Source organism: Xiphias gladius, chromosome 6, assembly GCF_016859285.1.
Source record: "Xiphias gladius isolate SHS-SW01 ecotype Sanya breed wild chromosome 6, ASM1685928v1, whole genome shotgun sequence".
Lineage (NCBI taxonomy): Eukaryota > Metazoa > Chordata > Actinopteri > Istiophoriformes > Xiphiidae > Xiphias > Xiphias gladius.
The window spans coordinates 20,712,856-20,736,947 of record NC_053405.1 but is presented as its reverse complement, the minus strand read 5'-3'; the positions used below and the strand labels follow the sequence as shown (position 1 = coordinate 20,736,947).

General features: G+C 41.5%; 2 protein-coding genes across 6 annotated transcripts; one reads left to right on the top strand and one right to left on the bottom strand.

Annotated features, from left to right (window-relative positions):
- Window positions 1–1,045: 1,045 nt before the first annotated feature.
- Window positions 1,046–6,998, bottom strand: atp5f1d (ATP synthase F1 subunit delta). The gene is made up of 5 exons (XM_040128721.1): window positions 6,753–6,998; window positions 5,961–6,114; window positions 5,078–5,166; window positions 1,278–1,407; window positions 1,046–1,177 (listed from the first exon to the last, which is right to left on the bottom strand). Exons 1-4 carry the CDS (start codon window positions 6,867–6,869, stop codon window positions 1,285–1,287), a joined length of 483 nt encoding a protein of 160 aa, XP_039984655.1. The 5' UTR covers window positions 6,870–6,998; the 3' UTR covers window positions 1,046–1,177; window positions 1,278–1,284.
- Window positions 6,999–7,101: 103 nt separating this feature from the next.
- On the top strand, window positions 7,102–23,355 carry cbarpb (CACN subunit beta associated regulatory protein b). Of its 5 annotated transcripts, XM_040128718.1 has the most exons (12): window positions 7,102–7,147; window positions 7,884–7,896; window positions 8,922–9,116; window positions 10,038–10,110; window positions 11,815–11,963; window positions 13,924–13,985; window positions 15,446–15,608; window positions 15,941–16,112; window positions 16,552–16,704; window positions 17,173–17,410; window positions 18,001–18,190; window positions 19,290–23,355. In XM_040128718.1, the coding sequence occupies exons 4-12, from the start codon at window positions 10,063–10,065 to the stop codon at window positions 20,818–20,820; spliced, it is 2,706 nt and encodes a 901-aa protein (XP_039984652.1). In that variant the 5' UTR covers window positions 7,102–7,147; window positions 7,884–7,896; window positions 8,922–9,116; window positions 10,038–10,062; the 3' UTR covers window positions 20,821–23,355. The 5 variants fall into 5 exon arrangements, with proteins under 5 accessions (XP_039984652.1, XP_039984651.1, XP_039984650.1 ...); XM_040128717.1 differs by lacking the exon at window positions 7,102–7,147 and having other exon boundaries at window positions 7,768–7,892; XM_040128716.1 differs by lacking the exon at window positions 7,102–7,147 and having other exon boundaries at window positions 7,768–7,896.
- The last annotated feature ends 737 nt before the right edge of the window (window positions 23,356–24,092 follow it).

The following is a 24,092-nucleotide window of genomic DNA, read 5'->3' as shown; positions in this document are numbered from 1 at the left end:
TGCAAGTCTACACAGCATGTGCTTAATCAGTGGAAAAAAAAAAAAGAAAAAAAAATATATTTCAACACATCTGACATAAGTATAGCGTGGTGTTATTTGTGTTCACTTATTATAGAGGTGTATTCTCTCTGTGATGATGGAAATATATTATCTTTCCTGTTTTGATGAGAAAAGTCAGCCCTTAGTGCAGATGATATTGGTTTAAGAACATATGAACAGCAGTTTCCCCATGTACATTAGCACAGCCATGAGAGCGTTTCTCTGTAAACACTGGCACTTCCACTTGTTAATGGCCCTCACGAGTTTTGACATTCAAAATAAACCGGTTTCGGTTTCTGCTCTGAAAGCCTCAAATCAGCACGTGAATGAGGTCAGTGCCTCCTTGAGCGAGTCTGAGCTGAAACCTGTGGTTATGAAACGAGAGAGAGGCCCGGTTTTCCACAGGATGGGCAGCAGAGGACTTTTCCTGGCTTGCTCACACAAGCCTGAGGTCATCACTCACAACAAACAAACACTGGTAACACAAAAATCAAGGCAGAGACTTGAGAATTCCAAATGACTTCAATGTTGTAACAGTAAACGTGACTAAGCATGTAATTCAGAAAGAGGATCCTTCTTCGAAGCAGTTGTCTCGAAGGGAATGACTTCCACAGAAGTTATGTGACAAATATTATGACAAGTCCTTCCCTAAGAATGTGGCTTGATGAGAAGTCAAATAAAAATCTGAGTATCTGAAGCGCTCCGGTACAAAATATAGCTGATATATGCTGCCCCCCAGTGGCAAAAACACACTACACAGCAAACAAACTGACATGGAAGTTTCTCGTTATTTGTGTTGCTTTTTCCACACAAAATGGCAAGTCTTCTTGATGAAAAATGCATTTTGTGAAGATACAAGTGACTCCTGTAAGCTCTCAAGCTGTCTCCCTTTACCATAAACACCAGTTATAAAATCTATTGGAATCAATTGGACTATACTGATTTTAGGAATCCTATCGGCAGTGGGCCAGATTTAACGAAAAACACAACAAACTTAACCATCAGGTAATTCCAAATAAATTTATTTTTAATTTCATCCACTGTACAAAGCAAGCATGGAATCTTCTGGACACTGACGTGACTGAGTTGGAAACATAGATGGACCACTGATTTCCATCAAAAAAAGAAAAAAGATTACCTAGAGGGAGGGGAGAATCCAGCGTCATTATTCTGATTTGGATTAAACAAATTAAAAGGACTGATAATTCGATCATGGTACAGAAGCTGAGGTGTCATACCACAGGTCTACTCCAGAGCCTTGACGATGGCCTCATTGGCCTCTATGCTGATCTGAGCTTCTGCTCTTGCTGCCTCATCAGGTGTGCCGGCCAATTCAGACTGGGCCTTCTCCAGGTTGGCCTTGGCAGCCTAAAATAAATTAAAAAAAAAACAGAAAATAGAATGTATAACAATGAGAGACAGTACAGGGAAGCGACTGATAAAGACTTTGTGCCAGCTAAGCAATCTTAGTTGTGGATCACACTTTTGATAGTGTTGACTGTTTCCTCCTGAACCAAATTACTAAACCAGTGTTGAAGCTGAGGCCATGAGCAACCTGAGATGTGATGAAGCACAACATTAAAAATATCATCATTTGTTAACCAACGACAAAACGAAGTCTCTAAACAGGTTGATGAAAAGATCTTAACTAACTCCAATCATCCCAAAAATATAGAATAACAAGGCTGAACAAGAATGAGTAAAAAGTGGGCAGACAGATGAGCAGAGAAAATCCCCTCTGCCTCTTTACTGTGAAAGCTCCATTTGTCACAGTAGTGATTAGAAACGAGAAATGCCAAACATAGCTGGAAGTTAAAGGTCTCCCAGTAGGGATTTGACACATCTGCTGTAACTCAACAGTGACTGACCTTTCCCTCCTTATTAACAGCGTGGGCCTGTGTGCATTGTTACTGCAGAGTAGAAGACGACAGGAGGAAAAAAGAAAAAAGAAAAAAAAACTAATTTACTGCTATGAAGTGTACTTGACAGTGACTCTGGCACTGCCCAAGGTCAAAGACAGACACCTCCGCGGCGTGTGCATAATAACACAGCCTAGCATTAACAAGAGTGACATTTAAACAAAGACTCAACGTTGAGATCCAACTGCAACACTGATCAGACGGATAATCATCAGCTAGGAGGTGCTCATCAGCACAGCAGATCAAAATGAGAGGAAGAAATCCAGTGTAGGTTCAAAGAATCGTCTCTGCTGTCAAAGACCATGTCCCTGCTGGGAGACAAGCCAGGGTGAACAATCAGTAATTATGCATGCCTCAACAAATTGGATGTGGACACCCATCACACAAATCTCATTAAAACATAAAGGATCATAAAGAATCGACTAACCCACACTAGACTGACATTTCTAGGATATAATTTATTTAACACTGAGCTGTCCACGCTAGATGTTCAAGGGTTAAAACTAAAAGATGACCGCTCCAATAATTTGATATGTTCCAAGCACGGAAAAGCATGTGTCTGATTTCAGACACAATAACAAAAAGATGTAGGAATCTGACCTTAAGTGTGTGTGAAAACAAAAGACACTCTGACCTGACCGGTAAGAATGTAAAAATTCTCCTCTCTGTTAAGTTTGTGACAAAAACGTGCTTCACATGTACATTGAAGGGAAGATACAGACTCTTTTTGAAGTGATAAAAGAATGACATCAGCCTTGAAACTTGATACACAGGTGCAATCATAATAACATCAAAGGAGAAATTCATCTTTGTTTGCCCGCCTCCACAGAAAATTCAAAACTGTAGGGCTACAGAGCTGTTCGGGATTTTAAACATTTAAGGTAACCTCAGGTACACAAAGGTAATTGCTGCATGGCCTCAGAAAGCAAAATGTAAATCTAAGAACAATTCAGAGTTTGTTTTTAATAAAGAACAGATGACAAAAACAACCAGCTTCTGATTGAACACAACTTCTTAAAGTGCTTTAGAGACACAACAGGCAAAAACATTGTTTTTTTTTCATGCACTGGTCAATTTTGAGATTTTGGGCTATTTTGCTTCCATTACAAATTCTCTCAGGCAAATGTAAAGAAAACATCCATTATACAAATTTAGGTGTTTATTTTGCAACACTTTGTATATTTGCATCTGTAGATTTCTCCTAAATTCACCAAAAGTTAGAATTCTGACATGGTTTCTTCTTTTCATCAAAATGTATGGAATTTTACAATACATATCCTTAATAGGCGTTTTCTAGGAGTGATAAAAAGAGATAGCCAAAACCCCCTCTGTAAAAACCTTTGGCTCTAATATTTCAACAAAAAGAAACAAGAATCGTGAACCTGGCTTTATCCAATCATCAGATTTCTGTTCTGGAAATGTATTTAAACGGGTGCATATTTAATAAGATTATGCATAATTTGCATATTTAAACATAAAATTCCGGAGAACTTATGATACAAAAAAATAATTGTCTTAAAATAAGCAATCAACTGGGGAAGGTGATATCTATTAGTTACAGTTCTTACCCTATTCACCCTAGTGTTTTGCTTTAAATTAGTTTTTTGACAGCAAGATCCCTTGTGTTGTAATATTCTAAATCTCAGCTGTCAAGTTCAAAGGCATCTAATGAACCTGTTCAGGCAGATTCATTAGATGCCACAAACACTGACCTCTAGCGTTTATGCCTCGTTAAAAATACAGATTTCTGCAGGTTTCAACAAGTTAAATTTAAGACTTTTTAAGACCATTATGAATTTAAGACCTATTTCACATCCATATTGACAAAAAAGTACAAAGGATATGAAGGAAAATCTCAGGAGTCCCAGAATTACTTGCAATGTAAATGAATTTATTCACATTCAACATGAACAAATCAACTGAACATAACTACAAAGAACTATGTGTACGCAAGTGTGTGTGTGTGTGTGTGTTTGCTAGTGGCTTTATGTTTTCGGTCCTCCACTGCGACTCTAATCCCTTTATACCCAAAGTTCCTAATTTGAGCGTTTTCTTGCACAGGATGTGTCAGATTTGTTTTATTTTCAACAGGCTTCAATAACGCACTAAATTTGTTGTTCTCAAACCAGATCTCATTGAATTTGCACTTACCCATATGAGAGGGAAGTAGCATTAAGAGAAACAGTTTTAACATACTACTTCTAGAGGTAGCTATTTCTTTGATGAGAGGAGACGCCTCATTAGCCCACACAACACATCGCGACACACTAGCTTGGTATGCTCTGATAAATTATGACTGGGCTGCACAGTTTGCATTAGTGGTCATTGGTTCCATATTGGTTTCGTTCTGTAATTTTTTTTACAGTGTGATCAATACAAATTTTTCCTATAAAACATCTAAAAGCGAGACTGAAGTTAATGCAGCTTTATAAAAGTAGCATTAACTTCATAGTTCAATGAATTTTTAAGAGCTGTAAAAAAAAAAAAAAATTGCGTCATATTTTACAGGCGTTCATGTTGTTGTGGCCATCCCCTTACTTACATACTGTACTGATTTCAAATTAAACATTTGACCTTTTAAAAGTAGCCTTTAATTTTTCATTGCAGTGTTGTTCCTGGTACATCGTGATATTGCAGTTCCTTTAGATGCAAATTGAAACTTGCAGAATCCAGAATAAAATCCAGAACAACATTTTGAATGGCATTTAAAAAAAAAAAAAAAAAAAACTATCTCAGCATATGGACTTATATATAGAAATTACAATTTATACATTTATCTTGGTAAAATCAATACCTAGAAATTAAATTGAGAAAGTGCTTATAGATTAGAAAAAGGACAGAGGAACAAAAAAAAAAAAAGACCTCATAAATTAAGGATTTCGTTACAGTGATGCAACAATCCTGTGAATCCAGTATCACCAAGTTCTGCAGTTCGGCTCACTGATTTGCAAAATTGCAATTGAGTTACGAAAGGGATAACTATGTTGATTTAAACTGTATCGTAATATCTCTGACAAAATTCGTATTATCTCATGGTATGAACGCTCATACTGGCAAATATTAGTGCAGATGCAGCTCTGGTATGTCTGTGAGTGACGTGAGGAAGCTGTTATACTCACTGCAATGTCCAGCTGGTCCAAGGGAACAGCCTCCTCAGCTAGCAGTTGCACTGAAGAATCAGCATTGACTGTTACTGACCCACTGCTCACTGTGTACACACACACACACACACACACACACACACACACACACACACACACACACACACACAGTGTAACTAAACATACCAACATAAAGTCATCTTTACTGCATTCTGTTCCACAGTGTATTTTCACAATGAGGATTTCTTTCAGCTGAAACATGACACCCTGGTATTCTAAGCTTAATACTGTGGGGCTCTACCATTGTATTTGCTAGACAAAATTAACGACCTCCATATATTAGAACAGATAAATATTAATATTTTGTTAGCAACAGCTTCCATTTACCAGCTGAGTTTGCAGCAAATACCTTACATGGACAGAATAATCCAGCAATAGTGTTACAACTTTTCAGAAAGATTAATTATAAAAATCTTTATTAGAATAAATGTCAGGGCTACACTGACAGTGGGGGAGGAATTTAGTGAGCAAGCTGTGCACAAACTCCTTTAGACTTAGACTGACACCACTGCTATTATGTATGGCTTATCGGAGCAGATACTGATTTGAATACTTTGAGCTAATAGGCAGTTTGGAAAAAGAAACATTAAACCAAGAAGACCCCAATTCTATATTATTTCCCTGTGGCAATTAATACGTGGTGATCTGATACATATTAATAATATGTAACATTTTAATTACAAGCTATTATTTGCCTACACACCGATGCCAATGTTAAGTGGTATTAGAGTAAATGCTTACTATTTTATTATCAATTTGATCAGCATGAAGATGATGTCAAGGTCCTTTTGAGAAGGCTTGTCCACAGTCATTCACTTGTTTTTGTTAAGCAAAATCTTACCGAAGTATTTGACAGAGGAGCCATCGTCATTGAAGACTGTGACGACGCCCGGCCTGAGCACCTGCAAGGTGGGTACGTGGGCAGGGAGGATACCGAATGCACCAGTAAGTGTGGGCACATCAACCTGTTTCACGCTGGCCTCTTTGAAAAACACCTGGAGAGCGGAGACACGGATTGGGGATATACATTCATTGGCAAATGATGACTGGTCAAAGATACAGCTGCCGAACTGTTAACAGTAAAACTAGGATTAGAACGTAGAGTTACCAATATGATAGAACCACTGAACTGAATTTACTAAAACCCGTTAGTGGGACGAGATATAGTCACTGACATGAACCTCAAGGTTAGAGAGCTCTGCATTAAACACACTCTTGCTCAGTGACGGTTTCACAATAGCGCACATTTTTAACATTGTTTGATGTGGAGATATATTATACATATAAATATATATATATATTTTTACTGACCTAAAAAAAAAACAGCACTGCTTTAATGGTGCTGTTTTCGCAAAGTACACACTGACACACTACTGGTCAAAGACAGTGAATGACAGCTAGGTTGGCTACCGTTAGCTAGCTAAGCTAACCTCCTTACTGACACCGCAAGCTCTGACTATGTCAAACTGCATACGTGTGTTACCTACAATAGTATGTGTAGCATTGATAGCAAAATCACACATTAGTACAAAACTGCTAAATGACCCAGGAGGCAGAAAAAAAAAACTCAGTTAGCGGAATAGCTAGCTGGGCCCGAGAAGCCCCGCCAGTAACGTTAACGTTTGCTAGCTACCTGTGTTGGGGAGGCGAAAGTGAAGGACATCTGCGGGGCACTGGAGGCGGCCTCGGCGTAGGAGCGAGCTTGTCTGAGCGCGGGGAGAGCACGGCGGAGAAATCTAGCTGCCATCATGTCTGGGAAATCAGTTTTTATTCAAGTACAAGTGAATAGCAGAGATCCCCAAACCCTTGCGTGAAGGCAGTCGGTGTGCGCTTGGTAGGACAAGGACGTTGGTAACCTACCCATAAGGCTTTACGGTGACGCAAAGGATGCTGAGTAGTGTAGTCTTTTGAGCAAAAGAGTCGTGCAGTCAACAATACAGCGAGGCTGAGGTCCATTATTGTATATGGTGTATTAATTGTGAATTTAGGCGGTAATTTCTCATCTCGTTAGCAACATATTGAACCCAAGTAAGTATCAGAATTTTGTAGCAGCTGAAACTGTGTCCGTTGAGTTGGAAACAACTTTCAATTCTCATTCTTGCTAGGTTTACATCAGAAAAACAGTTAAAGAATAACATTAAGGAACGGGTAGCCCATTTAACGAAAGGTTTCCTGCACACATTTACGGTTTGTTCGAGTAGGAGGCCATTGAGCACACGCCGCCACTAGATGGCGCCAAATTCATATGTTACATAGACCACAGCAGGTAGGGACTCACCAGTCTAGTCTGGGACCAAGTTTTTGTTGCTCTTTTGTATGCCACTTGTATTGCGCTATAGAACCCCCGCCTACTGACAAACAGACCTCTGAGCCTGCGCCGCTTCACTGTTTCCCCACACCAGCGAGAGGATGACTGCAGAATAAATCAAGTAGAGGGCACCAAGGAAAAGCGCTACACTTGCTGAAATGTATTCGAAACGAGTGACACATTATAGTTTACATACACGGAGACACGTTCACTTGCACTGGCACTGCGAGGACACCGCGAGGGCTTACGGCAGCAGGGTCGCCCTGAGAAACCCTTCAGTCACTCAGCTCTGCCTCGCTCTCTGCGTCACGTGTGTGCGCCTCTGACTGGGTGGTGGGCGTGTCTTAAACAGCGGGGTTTCATTCATAAATACTTTTAGCTTTAAAATCCACATTAAAGTGTTCGCGGAAGAGTTTGATGTTATCGGCTTCGCCCCTCCACCCCTGCATGGACCAGGCTAGTTGAGTAGGTGAGTGCTTCCTTCGCTGCATGCCTTGCCCGTCTGTCGGTACAGCCAATTCAAAGCGTGAGCTACCCTCTCCGTCGGTGTCACCGGACTGATGAAAATCACAAGCGCCTGTGAAATATCAAGACCTAGGTATCTACTAACCTCGCCGCGCTGATCGGAGCGCAGCTGCTTTTCATGCAGTTTTTAAGTTCGCAGTCGGATCCATGCCGTCACGTAATGTGATGTGATTTTACATTCTCAAGATTTTTTATCAGCTAAACCTCCTTAAGGAAACAGCTGCCAGTAGCAGAGCCGATGCTCATTATTGTGTACCGGCGGTGGAAGCTGGCTGCTTTCTTGTGTGCAACCATTTCTCAATATAAACAAGTTATTACAAGGTCCAAAATGAAGCTTTACGCTTCTATTATGGTGTGTGTGTGTGTGTGTGTGGGGGGGGGTTATTGAGGTAATTATTGTTTGGGGCAAAGCGAAGCTCAAAACGGCTACTGGAATAGACAACGATACACTGTATGATACCAGTAATGCAGCTGGTTTAAACCGAAATTTGATTAAGCATGACGGGATATGGCATTGCTGGGACACCCATGTCTCACCATCTGCCCAGCCAACTAATCAATACAGCAATCGTCAGGGGTTGCAACAGCACAGCAGTGGAGAATGTTTACACAATGTTTTTTTGTTGTTTTTTTTTTTTTAATTCTTCTATTTCTTTGTGCTTAACAAAGACAGCCATGTGTTATAAGGTAACCTGTCATTTAAAGCGTGTTATTTCATTTAATGAATATAGTGAGGCAGATCTAGTTTTCTTTAATGTGTTTAATGATTCAATAAAGATTATGTTCTGAAGTTTGGTCTCATTCCATGTGAAACTGTGTTAGCATTTTTGCTCATCACTACTGAAACTGAAACTGTATACGGAAGCCTGTCTTTGATGGGCATTTGGTGAATGTAGGCACTAATGTAATGTAAAACACACAAACGACCGATTAATTAAACAATCATTCTTCTGTGTGCATGTTTATTAGCCATGCATCACTGCCTTCCTGTTGCTCCAAGGCCAGTGGGCCAGCCCTGAAGGGGGAACACTGCTGCTGCTAAGGCTCAGTCGGCTCGGTGGGCTAAGGTGCTGAGGATGCAGCACGGGAGCTGAGGAGGAGACTCCCGAGCCACAGGCTGACACACACATCCAGAGCTGCTGCTGCGCACTGCCCTCCATCAGGGTAAGACTACTGGGCTGGAAGAAACCAGGATGTGGGTACAGAGTTGCAAAGGAAAGCATTCTGGTCACAGCCCGATGTGTTTCCTGTAACAGTTTTCAGGCTTGGATGCTAGAAGCAGGGAATTAGACAGGCTGGCAGCAAAGAGCTTGGCTATAGCTTACAGGTTGTGGTGCCGAAGTTGAGTCCTGCAGTGGCTGGCAGGCGAGCAAGCAGTGCTGAGTTCTGCTGGCATGTTGCTTCTCTCCTGCTGGGTGAGTAGATCTATCAAGGGTGTGTGTGTGTGTGTGTGTGTGTGTAGGCGTTTGGTGCAGCAGCATCAGTATTAATGGCTATGATCTGTAAGAACGAAAGCATCACACCAGCAGCAGTGGTGGAACTCTGCTGCTGGAGCCAGTGTTTAGTAAGAGCTGGTGTTTGTTTCTTTTGTGTGTGTGTGTGTGTGTACCTTGTGTGTGTGGGAGGTAGATGGAGAGTCTTTGGGCTGATAAGGAATAATGGGTGATGATTTACAGGCAAGATGCTAACATTTGCGTCTTCTGTGTGATTCAGCGCATGTGTACAAGCACGCGCCGTACACACATACATTTGGTTTCTGCTTCTTCTTGCAAGTCTTTCATGGCTGTTTAAGATGCAACAAGATTTTTCTGCTGCAATGGGCATTTTCTTTCACATTATAGAGCGAGTGATACAAATCTCAATTTGCTATGTTAGCAGACATCAGTCTGTAATAGTGGACGGCATTAACATTCATTATACTCTGTATTCAGAGAAGTTTTGTTCTATCTTTACGTGCACAGTGTGTCAGGATTTTTTAAGGCAGATCAACTGCATCTTTGGTGGCGGACTTTGTGATTTGATGAACAGCTCCAGTAACAGTCATTTCCTCTGTGTGTTTGTGTGTGTGCATGTGTTATCTCTCAGGGGGACTCTTTAGCTGGCCTGGACCATGAGCAATGAGTCTACCGTCTGGAACATCCTACCAGAAAACTCCACAGTGAGTCTGCTTTCACCACTGGCTCATTCTCAAACTTCCTGTGTGTGCGTGTGTTTGTTGTATTCAGCTCACCACCAGAACCATACTTCGCCTGAAATTCTCTTCCAGCCGATTGACTGGCTAATAGAGAACATCCTGACCTGGACCTGAAATAATTAAATCTCTGATCTAATCTCAGCTTTAATTTCCCCTTGCAGAAAAATTACTCTGACGTCAGAGTCCAGCACTCATTAACACTTGATGTGCGTCCTTCCTCATAGAGTTCAGTATAACACTCCACCTGTAAGATCATCATTCTGATATCCAAAGTCTGTTATCTTTACATAACCTTCTCTATTCTCCCAACTCATGTTGCCATCTATCTTTTTATTGATACAATTTCAAACCTACTTGGAAAATACTATTTTGCCATGAAAAATGGAGTAATAAGCATAATTCAACTGTTTGTCAATGGAAAAGTTAAAACACGATTTAACACACAATTCAAGATATTTTATCAATTTCAATCTATAAAATAAACAAAGCAATAATAATCTGAGGTGATGAATTAATTCCACATATTTATACTCCAAGGAGAAAATAAATGTGTTGACTTCAACATAAATAAATCCTGCTAAACATAAATATTGCTAACTAAAATAATAAAATTAATTGGTGACAGTAGAAACTAAAATACATACAGTATATCACCCCATTTTATTACATACCTATATATAAGCATAATTTATGAATTGATTTGACCATTTTAATAGTCATTTATTTAGTCATTCACTGATTTTATTTCCTAAAAAAATCAAGTTTGTTTTTCCACAGTAAAATGAGATTCTTAGCTACTACCCACATTCCTAGCTAACTGCTAAGTGTGACTACTGGACTGTTATTTGTTTTAAGGAATAATTGTGGACTCAAAACACTGCAAATTTAGACATAAATGACTAATGTTTGTGGTTAATTCACTCAGCTGCAGTCCTCCCCTGTGAGAGCTTTCCCATAGCTTAAGGTACACTGTAGACAGGTTAACACCCCTGGTGCTTGTTGATTAATTGCAGTATTGCATTTATAGATTCATTTCAGACAAGTCAACCAACCAGTGGGGCTGAAGCAGTCTTTTAAGATGCTTGCTGTTACTGGGAAGGTAAAACAGCAACAAATCCAGTTTACTGTTGAGGTGTCCAGCATTTCATTTTGCCAACCAAATGTCTGTGGAACACTTGCACTGACCGTGCAAAGTGCACTCTTCTGTACAATGTTGCATTTTTGGTGCAGTTTTCACCACAATTTATGTTTTATGTGAAAGGTGTAGTGATGGTATGTCACTGTTATTACAAAATTTTTACCTCTGGTTCTAAACTTATATAAAACCTTCCATATTTCATACCTCACTTGTGGCAAGAAGAAGAGTAACATGCGAAAATATGTTGACTATCAGTGAGCTCAGGCAGGTGCTGCATTAACCATCAGTGAGAGGTTTCAGTGCTTTGATGTTTGTGTGGGAAGCATATTTTTTTGTGCTCTCTCACTCTTAAACCAGCCTAAGTATTGACCAAACTCAGCCTCTCTCCGTTATCTCCTTTACTTACCCTCACTGCCTACTCACAAATTTAGAAGTATAATCTATCTATCTATCTATCTATCCACCTATCTATCTATCTATCTATCTATCTATCTAATTTATGATTTATTTTTCCCGCTTTTTTACATCAGGAGATCCCATTCGAGGCCAAGGAGCAGCAAGATGGCTATGTGCTCCTCCTGGTGATCCTCTCCATCTTCCTGGTAGGAACGCTGATCTTCATTTCTGTCCTCCTCATCGCCTGCCGTCGCTGCTGTCGAGGAGGGCAATGCTGTGACAGGTGCGATAAAGAAATTATGTACTACATTTAGCGGTTTAGCACTTCACCTGACACCTTCTTCCAGAGTGACTTATAAAGAGCCCAGCAGTGCATAAACTCCAAAACACTATAAGGAACCAACTGTTAGGACCAATATAAGGGTTGTACGGTTTAATAACGAGAGCCCTGTAATAAATTCTAACTTTAGGAAATTTGTAATGTTCAGGATTTGCTGTCACTGTGCCACAGAGTTGTTCATTCAACTCTTTGGTAATTTTGAGGATATAGAATATGGCGATGTTGTATTGTTTTTCATCATAGCATGCTGCATTATATTGCCTGGTGAGCCTGTTATTTAATCTCCCCATACCTCCAATGATGCAGTCCAACACAATAAAAAAATCCCTCTACATCCTTGAAAATTCCCACAAACTTAAATTAACACCACTCCTAAGTGCACATTTGTTGCATGAAAGTGTGCACATACACACAAAGTTTGTTGACAGACAGAGACTACGCTTTCTGAGCTCACTTGCAACTGCTATTTAAAGACAGACCGTTACTGATATTGAATGTGTATACTTACATAATTGATAAGGCTCATTGCAATTGCAAATTAAGCTATTTCCTGTTTACTCCACCCAAGTGAACCCCAAACCAATCCTCAGTATGATTTCACTGCTAGACAAACCAGTGATCCATTAATCAAATTAAAGCATCTTTAAAATGAAAGAAAGCTGTATTGCACTAAATGTTTGAAAAAAAAAATTATACCCTACTCGTGTTAGCATGTCAAAGCAGCACACCACAGTGCATTCATTCAGTGTGAGTGTCAGGACCCCTTGTGGGGCTGTTATGAAAACATCTTGGTGGAAGCACATTCAGTATTCATGCTCATTTATTTGTGATTCATCTCTTTCATTCAGCAGTAACATGGCTACCCTCAAGTCGCTTTGTCCCTCTCTACAGCAGCCCGATCAGCAAATACACTTGAATGTATGAGAGCGCACCATAGATACAGATAAACAGAGAGCACAGAGGCTGAGCCGTGAAAAGGCGAGGCCTGCCAGGGGAGAGCAGGAGGAGAATTGGGCAGACTGGTACAAATGATGAGTGTAATGAGATTTCATAGCAGCCATCGGCGGTGATTAATCTCGCGTCTCAACCCAGCCCTGTGTGCTCACGGCGAATACACACACACACACACACACACACACACAAACACACTGAAACTCAAATACAAGGTATGGGGAAGCGAGAGCCACAGAGGAAATAAAAGACAAGAAGAATCAAAGATCTCGGAGAAATCCCTCAAGTCACTTCAAACCAACACACACACACACACACGCACACACACATAAAACTCATATCTCTGCAGAGAGAAATCAGATGAAGAAAAATGACTGGAAAGAGCTTTCAGTTTCTTTTTCTGCTTCATCAAGTAAATCCTGGGCATGGGATTTAAGAATAACTGTGGAGGCTCAAAAGTTATTAAACATGTTAAAACAGAAGGGTTTACAGAAAATATATACTAAAAGAATAATATACACTGTATCCCCTAAACAATATGACCTTTATTGTTGTATTTTTTCTGCGCCCTTGAAGATGAGTGGAAACATTCAATCCAATAAAGCACCATGCTTTATCAGTTCAAAAGATCCCCTGACCCTGAAGGTTATCAGATTACTGGCAATGATTTAGGGCCTCACTGATTATACAGCCAGGCAGGCAACTATTTAGACAAACAGCATAGTGAACATTCAGTCGTATGGCCTTCTCTTTTTAGTTGTCCAGTAGCTTTAATTTGAAACTGTTGACCTGTATGTGTATGTAAACTCCCATCCAACAGAAAGGTCAAACAATAGTGCAGCCACATGGTTGCCTGTGTGGCTGCCCACATCAGCTGGATCTGACAGATGAAAGACAGACTTCAGGGGTTATCATGTCACTGCATTGATCTGAATGTTTCTGTGTGCCCCAGGCCCAGCGATGATGCTGAGAAAACCAACACCACCTACATGGAGGAGTCTCAGCCCACCCATGGTAAGAGAAAAATGGACAAATAGAAAGAGATGTATGGATAGAGGAACAGATAAAGAGGCCAGTAACTCAGCTGGGGGGGAGTAATGGAGACAAGAAGGCTGGGAGGTAGAGGGATTGGATTGATGGACGCAGTGATATTTTTAAAGCATCAGCACAAATGTGTAATGTCCATTCCATTAAAATATTGTGATCTCGACTCTTGATTAATTCCTGGAACACATTTTGACACTTTGGGACCAGTGAATGCACTCTGTCCCCAATGAAAAATATCAGTTCAGTTTGGCATCCAACTACTTTAGTAAGACTTTTTGTTTTAAAATTTCCAGTCAGCAGTTTACCATATTGCCATACTCATCCTCCACAAAGGTGTCTGAATTTTGGACGTTTGACTTCAGTTATAGGGTATAGCAGACTTGACTTCAAACAGACATTTCTGAAAAATATTTTTTGGGTATTCTATGTCTTTAGTACACATTTGACAGTTGAAAGATTACAGGAAATGAATGGAAAGAGACAGGGAGTGATATGCCATTAAGGTCCCGGGCAGACTTGAGCTGGGGATAGTACCCTGAGCCCCTAGGTCACCGGGGCACTCCCACTTATGACAGACCTCTGCCAGAGCTATAATAATCCTGTAATATATTAGATGAAACACAACAGCTCTGTACTTAAGTTTAGTGGGACTTTGAGCTAAATGCTAACATTAGCATGCTACCCCACTCAAAGTGACAATACTAACATGCTAACGTTTAGCAGCTATTATGATAACCATGTTCACCACCTTACTTAAGCATGTTAGTATGGTAACTGGTTAATTAATGCTAAACAAAAAGTAAAGCTGAGGCTGATTGGAATTTCATTAGTTTTGTGGATATTTGGTCAAAAACCAAAGTACTTGCGAGATAAAATAAAAGAAGTCAGAAGATCACCAAAGTTATTACATTTAATTCCAAGGAGAACATGAATGTGTATTGCCAAAGTTAATCCATCTAATAGTTTTTGAGATATTTCACGCAAAACCACAAATGGCAACCTCATTCGTGGAAGAAAAAAAGTCAGGGGACCACCAAAATCAGTAGGATTCATCATCTGGGAACTACATATGTAGATGTTGAGATATTTCACCTCAACCTTGGATAAGTGAGAATTTTGACCTACTGGTGACGCTTGTTAAAAAACATCAACAAAGTCAGTAGGATTCATCCTCTGGGGACTATGAATGTTGTTGAGACATTTCAAGACAAACCAACCCACAGACTAATTTTGACATCCCTAGAGCTTGGAGTTAGCTTAGCTAAACACTCTGAACACACTGACTTACTTTGAATTAATTATTACCAGTGAACAACAAATTAACTGTGCGCTTCAATCTTTCTTTGCCATCACCTCTTGCTCTTCTTTCATCCATCAACTTAATTGTTCATCTCTTCTGTTTTTTTTCCCGTTGTTTCTCTGGGTAGAAATCACAATCAGGGTGGATGAGTCAGACTGCCTATCAATGGCCAGCTCTCACGACCAAGAGACGGAGCGCTTCCTCTCCACGGGCACCACAGGCCGTCGTGTCTCCTTCAATGAGGCTGCACTCTTTGATCATGGCAAGAAGGCTCAGGAGAAGGGCCGCAGGTCAGAAAGCCAACTCATACCCAGAAGCCCACATTTACAAATCTTTGTTTTTTATTCAGTGTTCCACTCTCATTAATGTCCATACACTCCAACTTTTCTGCTTTCTGAGATCAAAGGGTGTATATGACTGATATCAAAATTCTTCAAAAGTAATTATTCTATAGGGCTAAATGCAGAATCCAGAGTAGCTTTGATGGGTTTGAAGTGGGACATTTCCCTTTGGCGTTTTTTGACTCTTGTGCAAGGATAAGCTATCAAGAGTGTATGCAACCTATGTCTCATCTTGCACAGATTTTATAGCTTTTTATTGGATTTTGTGTTTTGCAATCCAGGTACACTCTGACCGAGGGTGACTTTCACCACCTGAAGAACGCCCGCCTCACACACCTCCACATTCCACCCCCGGCCCTCAAGATAGTCACCATCCACGAGTGCGACTCGGCTGAGAACACCATCACCATGACAACACGCCCTGTCGCTAAGTCAGCACTTTCCATCTTCCAGGTGACAGCCGTGACCTGCTATTAGTCTTGATGCATCATTAGTTTTGACCGGGGCCAATCACAACATCAATCACTCGGGTCAGGGAAAGAAAATGTATCTGCCTAATGTACCTAAGCACAGCGATCACAGGGATCTGTTTGCCTGCTCATTTCAACAGGCCCTGCACATTGATTTCCCATTTAGGTGAGGCTGTTCAATCACTGGTACTGGGCTGTCAGCTTGGAAAGGAATCTGGACTGGAAAAATTACCATCATACTTTACCTAAATATGAAAACATACTTTCGTGTAGCAAGTGTAGAAACTTAGTTGCAGTACAGTAGACTGTGGTTGCATGATTGTACATAACTAGATTTATTAACAGGGCTTTGCAGAAAACATGCTTGATCAAAAATGATTCAAAAGAGGTAAAACTGTATCTTTGTGTGTTCTTTCCTACAGCCAATGCTGTGCCCCCTTCCACAAACAGCGTTGACCAGCCTGAGTGTCAATCCCAGCTGTGCCCTCCCTGGAGATGCTCTCAACTCTGTGGTGGACACCAGCTTCAGCGAGAACACTATAGCACTCAGCACTAACGAGCCTAGCTCCAGCTCTGTAAGTTGCCTCCAGTTACTGTAAAATAAACACTGTGTCACATCAGGTAATAACAAATTTTCACGATCATGGTGAAGAAATTCTGGCATGTTACACCATGATCTTCTTGCTAAAAAGCTGCAAATTAAAAAAAACATGAGTGCTAATACCTCACAAGTAGTGAGAGTGCATACAAATGACCTGTAAGAGCTTCATGTTGACCTAGGTTCTAGTGCACAAGAGTAGTATCTAGGTCAATATGAAGTTTGTGGAATGAATCATTTGTAAAATGATACATTTTCTTAAGTCAGTCAGTCAGTACACCAACCAGGCAGCCAATCAGTGAGCCATCCACATGGAGATAAGAGGATCTCGGAGCTAGAGGGAGGACCAACAAGAGTGATGGCTGATGGTTAAACAAGGAAGCCCGTGTGGAAAATCACTGTCAGAGAGGGTTACAAACATGACCATGTTTCTCTCTCTGCTCAGATCGAGATGATGGGAGCTGGGCCCCGGGGCACAGGCAGCAGTGTCAGTGTTGGAGAAGGGGCTGCGGTGTGCAGCAGTGCCCCTCCTGCTGGCAGCGGTGCAGTATGCCAGGGACCCGTGCTGCAGTTCTTCACTAAACTGCGGCGCCACGCTAGTTTGGAGGGGGCCAGTCCCTACTTCAAGATCAAGAAATGGAAGCTGGATAGCAGCCAGAGGGCCTCGAGTCTGGACACCAGAGGTAATGGATCCTTGATGGTGTTGTATATTTCTGTTGTATTATTTTTAGAAACAATCTGTGGCAATGGAGCAAAGAAGTGAGACAATTCTTTGTGGTTCTTTGTCATAATGACAATTGGGAAAATAAAGTTATATTTTTTGGAATTTCTTTCTTAGGTGTATTTTTTCAATTTTTTTGTGTGTTTAGTATTTTTGGCAATATTGTTTCGTGGTAAATAGACAATGGTTAAGCAGAGGGATCCAGCAACCAACTGTGAGATGCCTCTTGGCTGCAAAGAGTTGGATATACACACACACGTACAAGGCAGATGGCTCAGTGACGCAAAGATTTGTCTTTCCAAGTCAATTTGAGCCCCTGAATGAATCCTCCCTGCCGATCCCCTTCATCCTATATACACACATTTTTCCCTGCTCTTCCCCAGGCTCAAGTCTTCTATCATGCAAACGGACCAAAAAGAGATCACAAAATCCCCCTCAGAGACCTCAACAGTTGATGGAAGCTTTCCCCTGAATTAAGTGTCACTTCACTCCTGCCTGCTGTTACACAACCTGTATAACTCACTGCTCTCACCATGTTTTTGTGCGAGCCAGGCTCTCCAAAGAGGAGACAGTTCCAGCGCCAGCGAGCTGCCAGTGAGAGCATGGACCACGATGACAATGACGCACACCACATAGACCTTATCCAGTACATTGCCCGCACCCAGGACATCACCTACTGTCCCAGCCAGCCCACTACACGCCTCCTCTCACCTCCTTCTACACCTCCCCCCTCCCTCGGCAGGTATCTTTAATTCCCTTGCCATTCATCCTGTCCACTGCTTTGCTGCCTTGCACTCATTCCTTTACAGCTAGAAAACATATAATAATGATATACAAGTAGGATACAATTCTCCACTGTGTTGCCTATACATAAAAGTGTGCTTTTATAACCTGGGTGAAACTGCATTGCAAAAAAGTGATTGTTTTACCATGCCAGCTGAGCAGGGATACAGGTCATTCAAATGAGAAATGTCAGTGAAAAATCTAAAAAATTATGTTTGAAAACAATCCTCATTGTTTTTAGAGTAACTGTTTTTCTATATTTAATTAGATTAAAACACCCAATGTTGACTAGCTGTAAATACCATTTAACGACAACCATATTTGTATGTAACAAAATTCCTATAAACAAGAGTTCTTTCAAAAGCAATTTCATGATACGAAGCCAGATATAGGGGATTCCCAGAGTGCACTTTTTTTTAGGAGAGTGGAGTGGAGAATTGGGACACAGAGTTTATATCTGGCATAGGAAACCATTCCATCGCTGACATCGTCCGATAATGTCATGATGTCCGCATAAGTACAAAGGTCACTGTGATTTCATTATTTTGAGTTTGCAATCATAGTAATTCAGAATTTGCAGAATATTAGGTTAAGCAACAAAAATAACTTCCCTTATATAACTATCTTATATAACTTTTTTTTTCTCTGAATATATTAAATTTACATAAAATCAGTACTTCCTGTGCATGTTTGCAGATATTTGTTGTTGAAAAGAAAAGCAATAAGCTTGCGCTTATTCACAGTTTATTGCTACTGATCTCTCTCCAGTGATGTTCCATGCAGTAAACATTCTTTAAATTTGCTGTCCCAAGTTAAAGCAGGGCATATTTAAACACACCTGGTTTCACTATTCAGCTGAGTTCAGTTTAAGGACATGCAACAGCAGCCATTGCCAGTCATGAAAATCATTCTGTGCCCTGTGAACACAGCCATGTCTCAGATATTTGTGTTATTTAGGTAAAATGACACTTGTTTTGCATGTCTCTGTTTCCCCCCTTCGTTCTCTCCTTATTTCTTTCATTTTATCTCGTCCATCCATCCCTGTGTGCACACTACAGGGTAGAGGTAGAGGTGATGGTGGAGCCCCACTGCAGCCATGGAGGACCAGGGGTGATTGGCCTATCCCCTGATACCCAAGATGAAGCACTGAACCTGGCAAGAAGGGAATGTGCTGACCCCATGGACCCCCTAGATCCTCAGGACCCCCAGTCACTTTACAAAGACATCTGGACCCTTCGTGCAACACTGGAACAGTACGCCGCCTCTGATCAGAGCAGCAACAATGACAGGAACTCCGTCTGCAGTGATGCTGACAGTGTGTGTTCGCTGAGCGGACGCACAGAGACAGAAAGGGGAGGGCTCCCCAGCTACCCGTCGCAGGATTTAGGGGATGAGGCAGAGGGTGGAGAGGAAGACAAGTGCTTTTTGATGTTCACGGAGGAGAGTTTGGGGATGAAGGAGGGAAGAAAGAGGAAACAGGAAAGCACAGAATCAGAGCGAGGGGGCAGCGACGGAGAAACAGGGACTCGTAAACTGCTGCAGATGGACAGCGGCTATGCATCAATAGAGGCTCCATCTCGAGGTCCAGAAGACCTACGACTGTTTGGGAGCAGCAGCATCAGTGGCAGCCCTAAGGACAGGACAGCCCATGAGAAAAGGTACCACTTCACCAACGCAGGGCGCACTGGCACTATTGGTGACAGCTTTGAGTCTCATCTCTTTGAGGAGGAACCAGAAGACGAGTTATTGCTGGGTGCCAGTGGAGGAGTTGCCATAGAAACAGGTGCTGGCTCACTTAGCTGGTTCCCATATGGTCAGATGCTCACACCTCGAGAGGCTGCGCAACCCTCACCTCAACCACCAACCCTGCACCGACGAGACTACAGCATTGATGAAAAGACAGACGCACTATTCCACGAGTTTCTCCGCCATGACCCTCAGTTTGATCAGCAGGAGTCGCCGCTAAGGAAACACCGGTCCCGTATCCACCTCCGCAAGCAGTGGCAGCGGCACAAGCAGTGGAGCGACCCTGGTGTCAGACACTTCCAGTCCTCATTTGATAGACAGCGGACCCCGCTACGGAGGGGTGACAGTGTAAACTACCCACTGGACACAAGCTACCACAGCACCTTGCCCCGCATTGTCAGTGCTCCTGACGAGGAGACCAGCGATGGGACCGGCAGCACTCCTGACACTCCAAAGCTAGAGTCTGCGACTATTGAGGATGGTGGCAAGGACAGGGAGCAGGGAATCACTGTCAGAGACACTGAGAACCACACCGCCTCTTCTCCTCCACCTTCTCAGCCCCCCATGTCAGAGAAAGATGAAGGGCTGAGTGAGCACCCTGACCGTCAGGAGGACAGCAAACAGACAGGCCTCCCCCCCGAGCCTCCAGACGAGCACTTGCCCCCTCAGTTGCCCAACTCCTCAGGCTACGGCCCGCAAACCATCACAGCAGAGCTCACTGACAAACTGACTGCTAACCTGGATGAGAGGCTGTACATGGGCCTTCGCAGGACAAGGGACACAGCCACTGAGCGTGTGACAGTGACGGTCACACACGCTTCTCCAGACCACAGCCCAGTGTAGCAGGGCTCCAGTCGTCCTCCTTGTCAGCCTCACTCCTGCTGATACACACTTTTCTTTTTATTTGTCTTGCCTCAGTTTAAATGTCTCTCTGTATACAGCTTGAATGGTGTGATCCAGACCCATAAAGAAACGATGGAAAGTATGCTTTAAATCAGTCCATAATCACACACTTATTCTCAGACAATGTTAGATAGTTAATCCGTTAGGAATGCATCCAGTCTCTCTTTATGCCTGTTAGCATTACAAAACTGTTCAATGTTGCCATTTTACAGTTCATTTAACAGCAATGATATAAATCAAAATAAGATTAACAGAGCTAAGGTATCAAAAATAATGGTTTTAGTAATAACTGTTTGTCCATTGTTTTTTTTTCTGTCTGTAGTCTATTTAGTCTGTGTTTTCATGTCTTTACTGCTGTCATACCTGTCTCTGATCTCTAGTAAGAGTAAGTGGAGCTGATGGCCGGTTTGGCCTGTACCGGACAGTACTTTGTACTTGCTGATCCACTGTGAAACCAGGTGCTATTAGACATGAAGAAAGCTACAGATCTGGACACAACTGGTACCTGCCAGTCCTGTGATCATATGTTAAAAAATGGAAAAGAAGTAGTTTTATCATACTTATGAGCCAAAAGATTAGTTAGAGTATCATAGTTAATCAAAGCCAAATGAGGCATACTTTCCCTTGATGTAGACCTTTTCCGGGATTATCTCGACCTTCTTCAAATGTGTGACTGAGGCTAAATTCCCAAATATAGAAGAGGTTACTTACATAGAGTTGTTCAGACTGGTTATTTAGTTCAGTGGTTCCAAACCTGTGGGTCGGAAACCCCCAAGGGGTCGCAGGAAAGACCTGGAGTGTCGCAAAGATTTGTCTTTGATTAAAGGAATAAGACAGAAAAATAATTATTTATTATGTATTTCTTTGACAGAAAATAATTTTTTTTTAAATTTTGTTTGGTTCAGTCTTAACTGATCAGGAGTAAGTGACATACCTGTCCCGTCAACGTTATTTTCAATCAACATGGAAGCTACTGTAGCGGTTGCTAGGAGCAGTTAACTTTTTTTGCATTAATTGATGAAATATGTCAATAGAAGATTGTTATTTCTGTTTAGCTTTACTGCTACATTAGTGTCATCCATGATTGTTGCCTATTTTTGGCCATTTTTCTGTCACAATTTTTCATGGATGTAGCTAGGTATCTAGCTATGTGGACAAGAATAAGGGAAGGCAGAAAAGTTTCTCCCAGAATCCCTTATTTTGAAATCGAAGATATCTTTCGATCTCCTTACTTGTGTGTGTGTGACTGGTCATGATGATTGTTGTTTTTGACTGACTCTGCTTCTCAGCTATGTGACAAATGTCCTGTTTATTTTTTATGAGTTTGTTTAATGAGTTGTTATGTATTTTGGTACGTCTGCATTGCTTGAATCACAATGAAAACTGGCAGTGTGGCAGGTTTGCAAAGTACAGGTTTCTTTGCCAACAGACAGAACCGGCAAGCCGGAGAGCCAGTAACACTCTGGTATGATGACTCTTTATCAGTCACAGATATGACAATAATCTACATCTCCATAAGCTACTCTTAGAGTACTCATACTCTAAGAGTAGCTCTCTGCATCACTATCACTAGAACAAGCTCAGTCCGAGTCTACAGCCATGGGGTGGGTAGTTACATTAAAGCTATTAGACAGGATAGCTGCCCTCAGAAACCTCTGCTGTTTATTTAATTTATAAGAAAGGCATGCTTTCTAGTGCATGGGGCCCCCAGAACAGGCTTTATTTGTCCACATCTGACATTCTTGTTTTTCCCTCCTCTTCCTCTCTTCTCCTGAGAAAGCTGACTGTGCAGTAGATGCCTCCCCTGGGTGCAGAGGACTTCACTTCCTGTCAGCTTATGAAACCTAACCGAACAAAGACATGATTTGTTGCTAAGTCCACTTTATTTCTTCTCTTCTTTAGCTTCCTCTGTGCAATTAAGACAAACCGGTACTGCCATTCAAATGCAACCACATCAGCAGATGTCCAGTGGGGGGAAGAACATCCTCAGCAGCGGCAGGAGGTTGACTGTAACCCAGTTTCGCTCATGAAATCTTATTCTCAGAGGGCTGTCAGGCTTTTCCATCTCTCCCTTGTGCAATGCAGGGAGCCACTGCAGAAGATGATGTTGAATTACTAAATGCAACAACAGAAGGGAAGTCTATTCATCACGTCTCTCTTTCCTCGTTCTTTGAGGCTGTTACCCTGCAGTAAAATGAAAGTGTGAGTGAATAGAAAATCAAGGGGTAAAAAAAGATTATCCTCCTCTTTTTGTTTGGATGCGATGGTGATGCTCCTTTCCAGCCTGCCCAGATTAGATCTTTCTCTGCTGTGTGGCAGTAGTTTCCTCTTGTGGCTGAGTAGACTCTGAGGCAGAAGCTGCATGACTCGTTAGGGGAACAATGATTGAGATGAAAAGAGGTGAACTGAAATGAGGAGTGAAGAAGACAGTTTGTTTTTTGGGGTTTTTTTTTTTTTTTGCCCTCTCTATTCTCTCTTATAGTCCCCATCAGACACATACTGAAGCATTTTGTCACCATGAACAAACACAATGTACACTGACACAATTTTTTGCAATCAGATTATTTTTTATGATGGTGCTAATCAGCAGGAAGGAAATAATAAATCAGTAATTCCCCTCTCAGTCATGATGGCATTGATGCTTCCTTGATAATTACTCAGCAGATTCTGACAGTTCTGGGAAACAAGGAAGACAGCTGCATTTCCCATGGATCAAAAGGCAAAATGTCTCGTGTTTTAGTCAGTAAGAGATGACAACAGTACAGAAACCAAAACAATTCAAAGAAAAAGGCCAAGAAGATTGATTATCAATCGGTACATTTGTACAAAGATTAAACTTTGCTGTGTATAAAAGCACAACGTCACAGGAGCTAGACTAAATCGATGTCCTTTATTAGGTTTAGACGGATACTGTATAACTGGGGACACTGTGGTAAATGGTGTTTGTATACTAACCAGTAGCCTGTCAAATGCATTGATGAATAGCTGTTTGTAGGTCTGCATGAAAGTTAAGATTTTAGTACAAAGCTTCATGTTTCCTCAGACTTACAGTACAAAATTATCAAGTCCATAGTAAACGCCCATTTGTTTGACTAGAGATTTTGTATTTTATGGAATCCACTTTTAAGAGTCATGGGATGCTTTAACTGATGAGATTTTGTGAGATTTATCTCTTTGAAAGTAGAAGTATTTCTGTATTCCTTACTTACTGT

Coding starts and splice junctions, on each gene's coding strand:
- cbarpb (XM_040128718.1), top strand. CDS start 10,063: ATGAGCAATGAGTCTACCGTCTGGAACATCCTACCAGAAAACTCCACA. Junction 11,964..13,923: donor GGAGGGCAATGCTGTGACAG/GTGCGATAAAGA, acceptor TGTGTGCCCCAG/GCCCAGCGATGATGCTGAGA. Junction 17,411..18,000: donor CTCGAGTCTGGACACCAGAG/GTAATGGATCCT, acceptor TGTGCGAGCCAG/GCTCTCCAAAGAGGAGACAG.
- atp5f1d (XM_040128721.1), bottom strand. CDS start 6,869: ATGATGGCAGCTAGATTTCTCCGCCGTGCTCTCCCCGCGCTCAGACAA. Junction 5,167..5,960: donor CTCCTCTGTCAAATACTTCG/GTAAGATTTTGC, acceptor GTGTGTACACAG/TGAGCAGTGGGTCAGTAACA. Junction 1,408..5,077: donor TGGACCAGCTGGACATTGCA/GTGAGTATAACA, acceptor AATTTATTTTAG/GCTGCCAAGGCCAACCTGGA.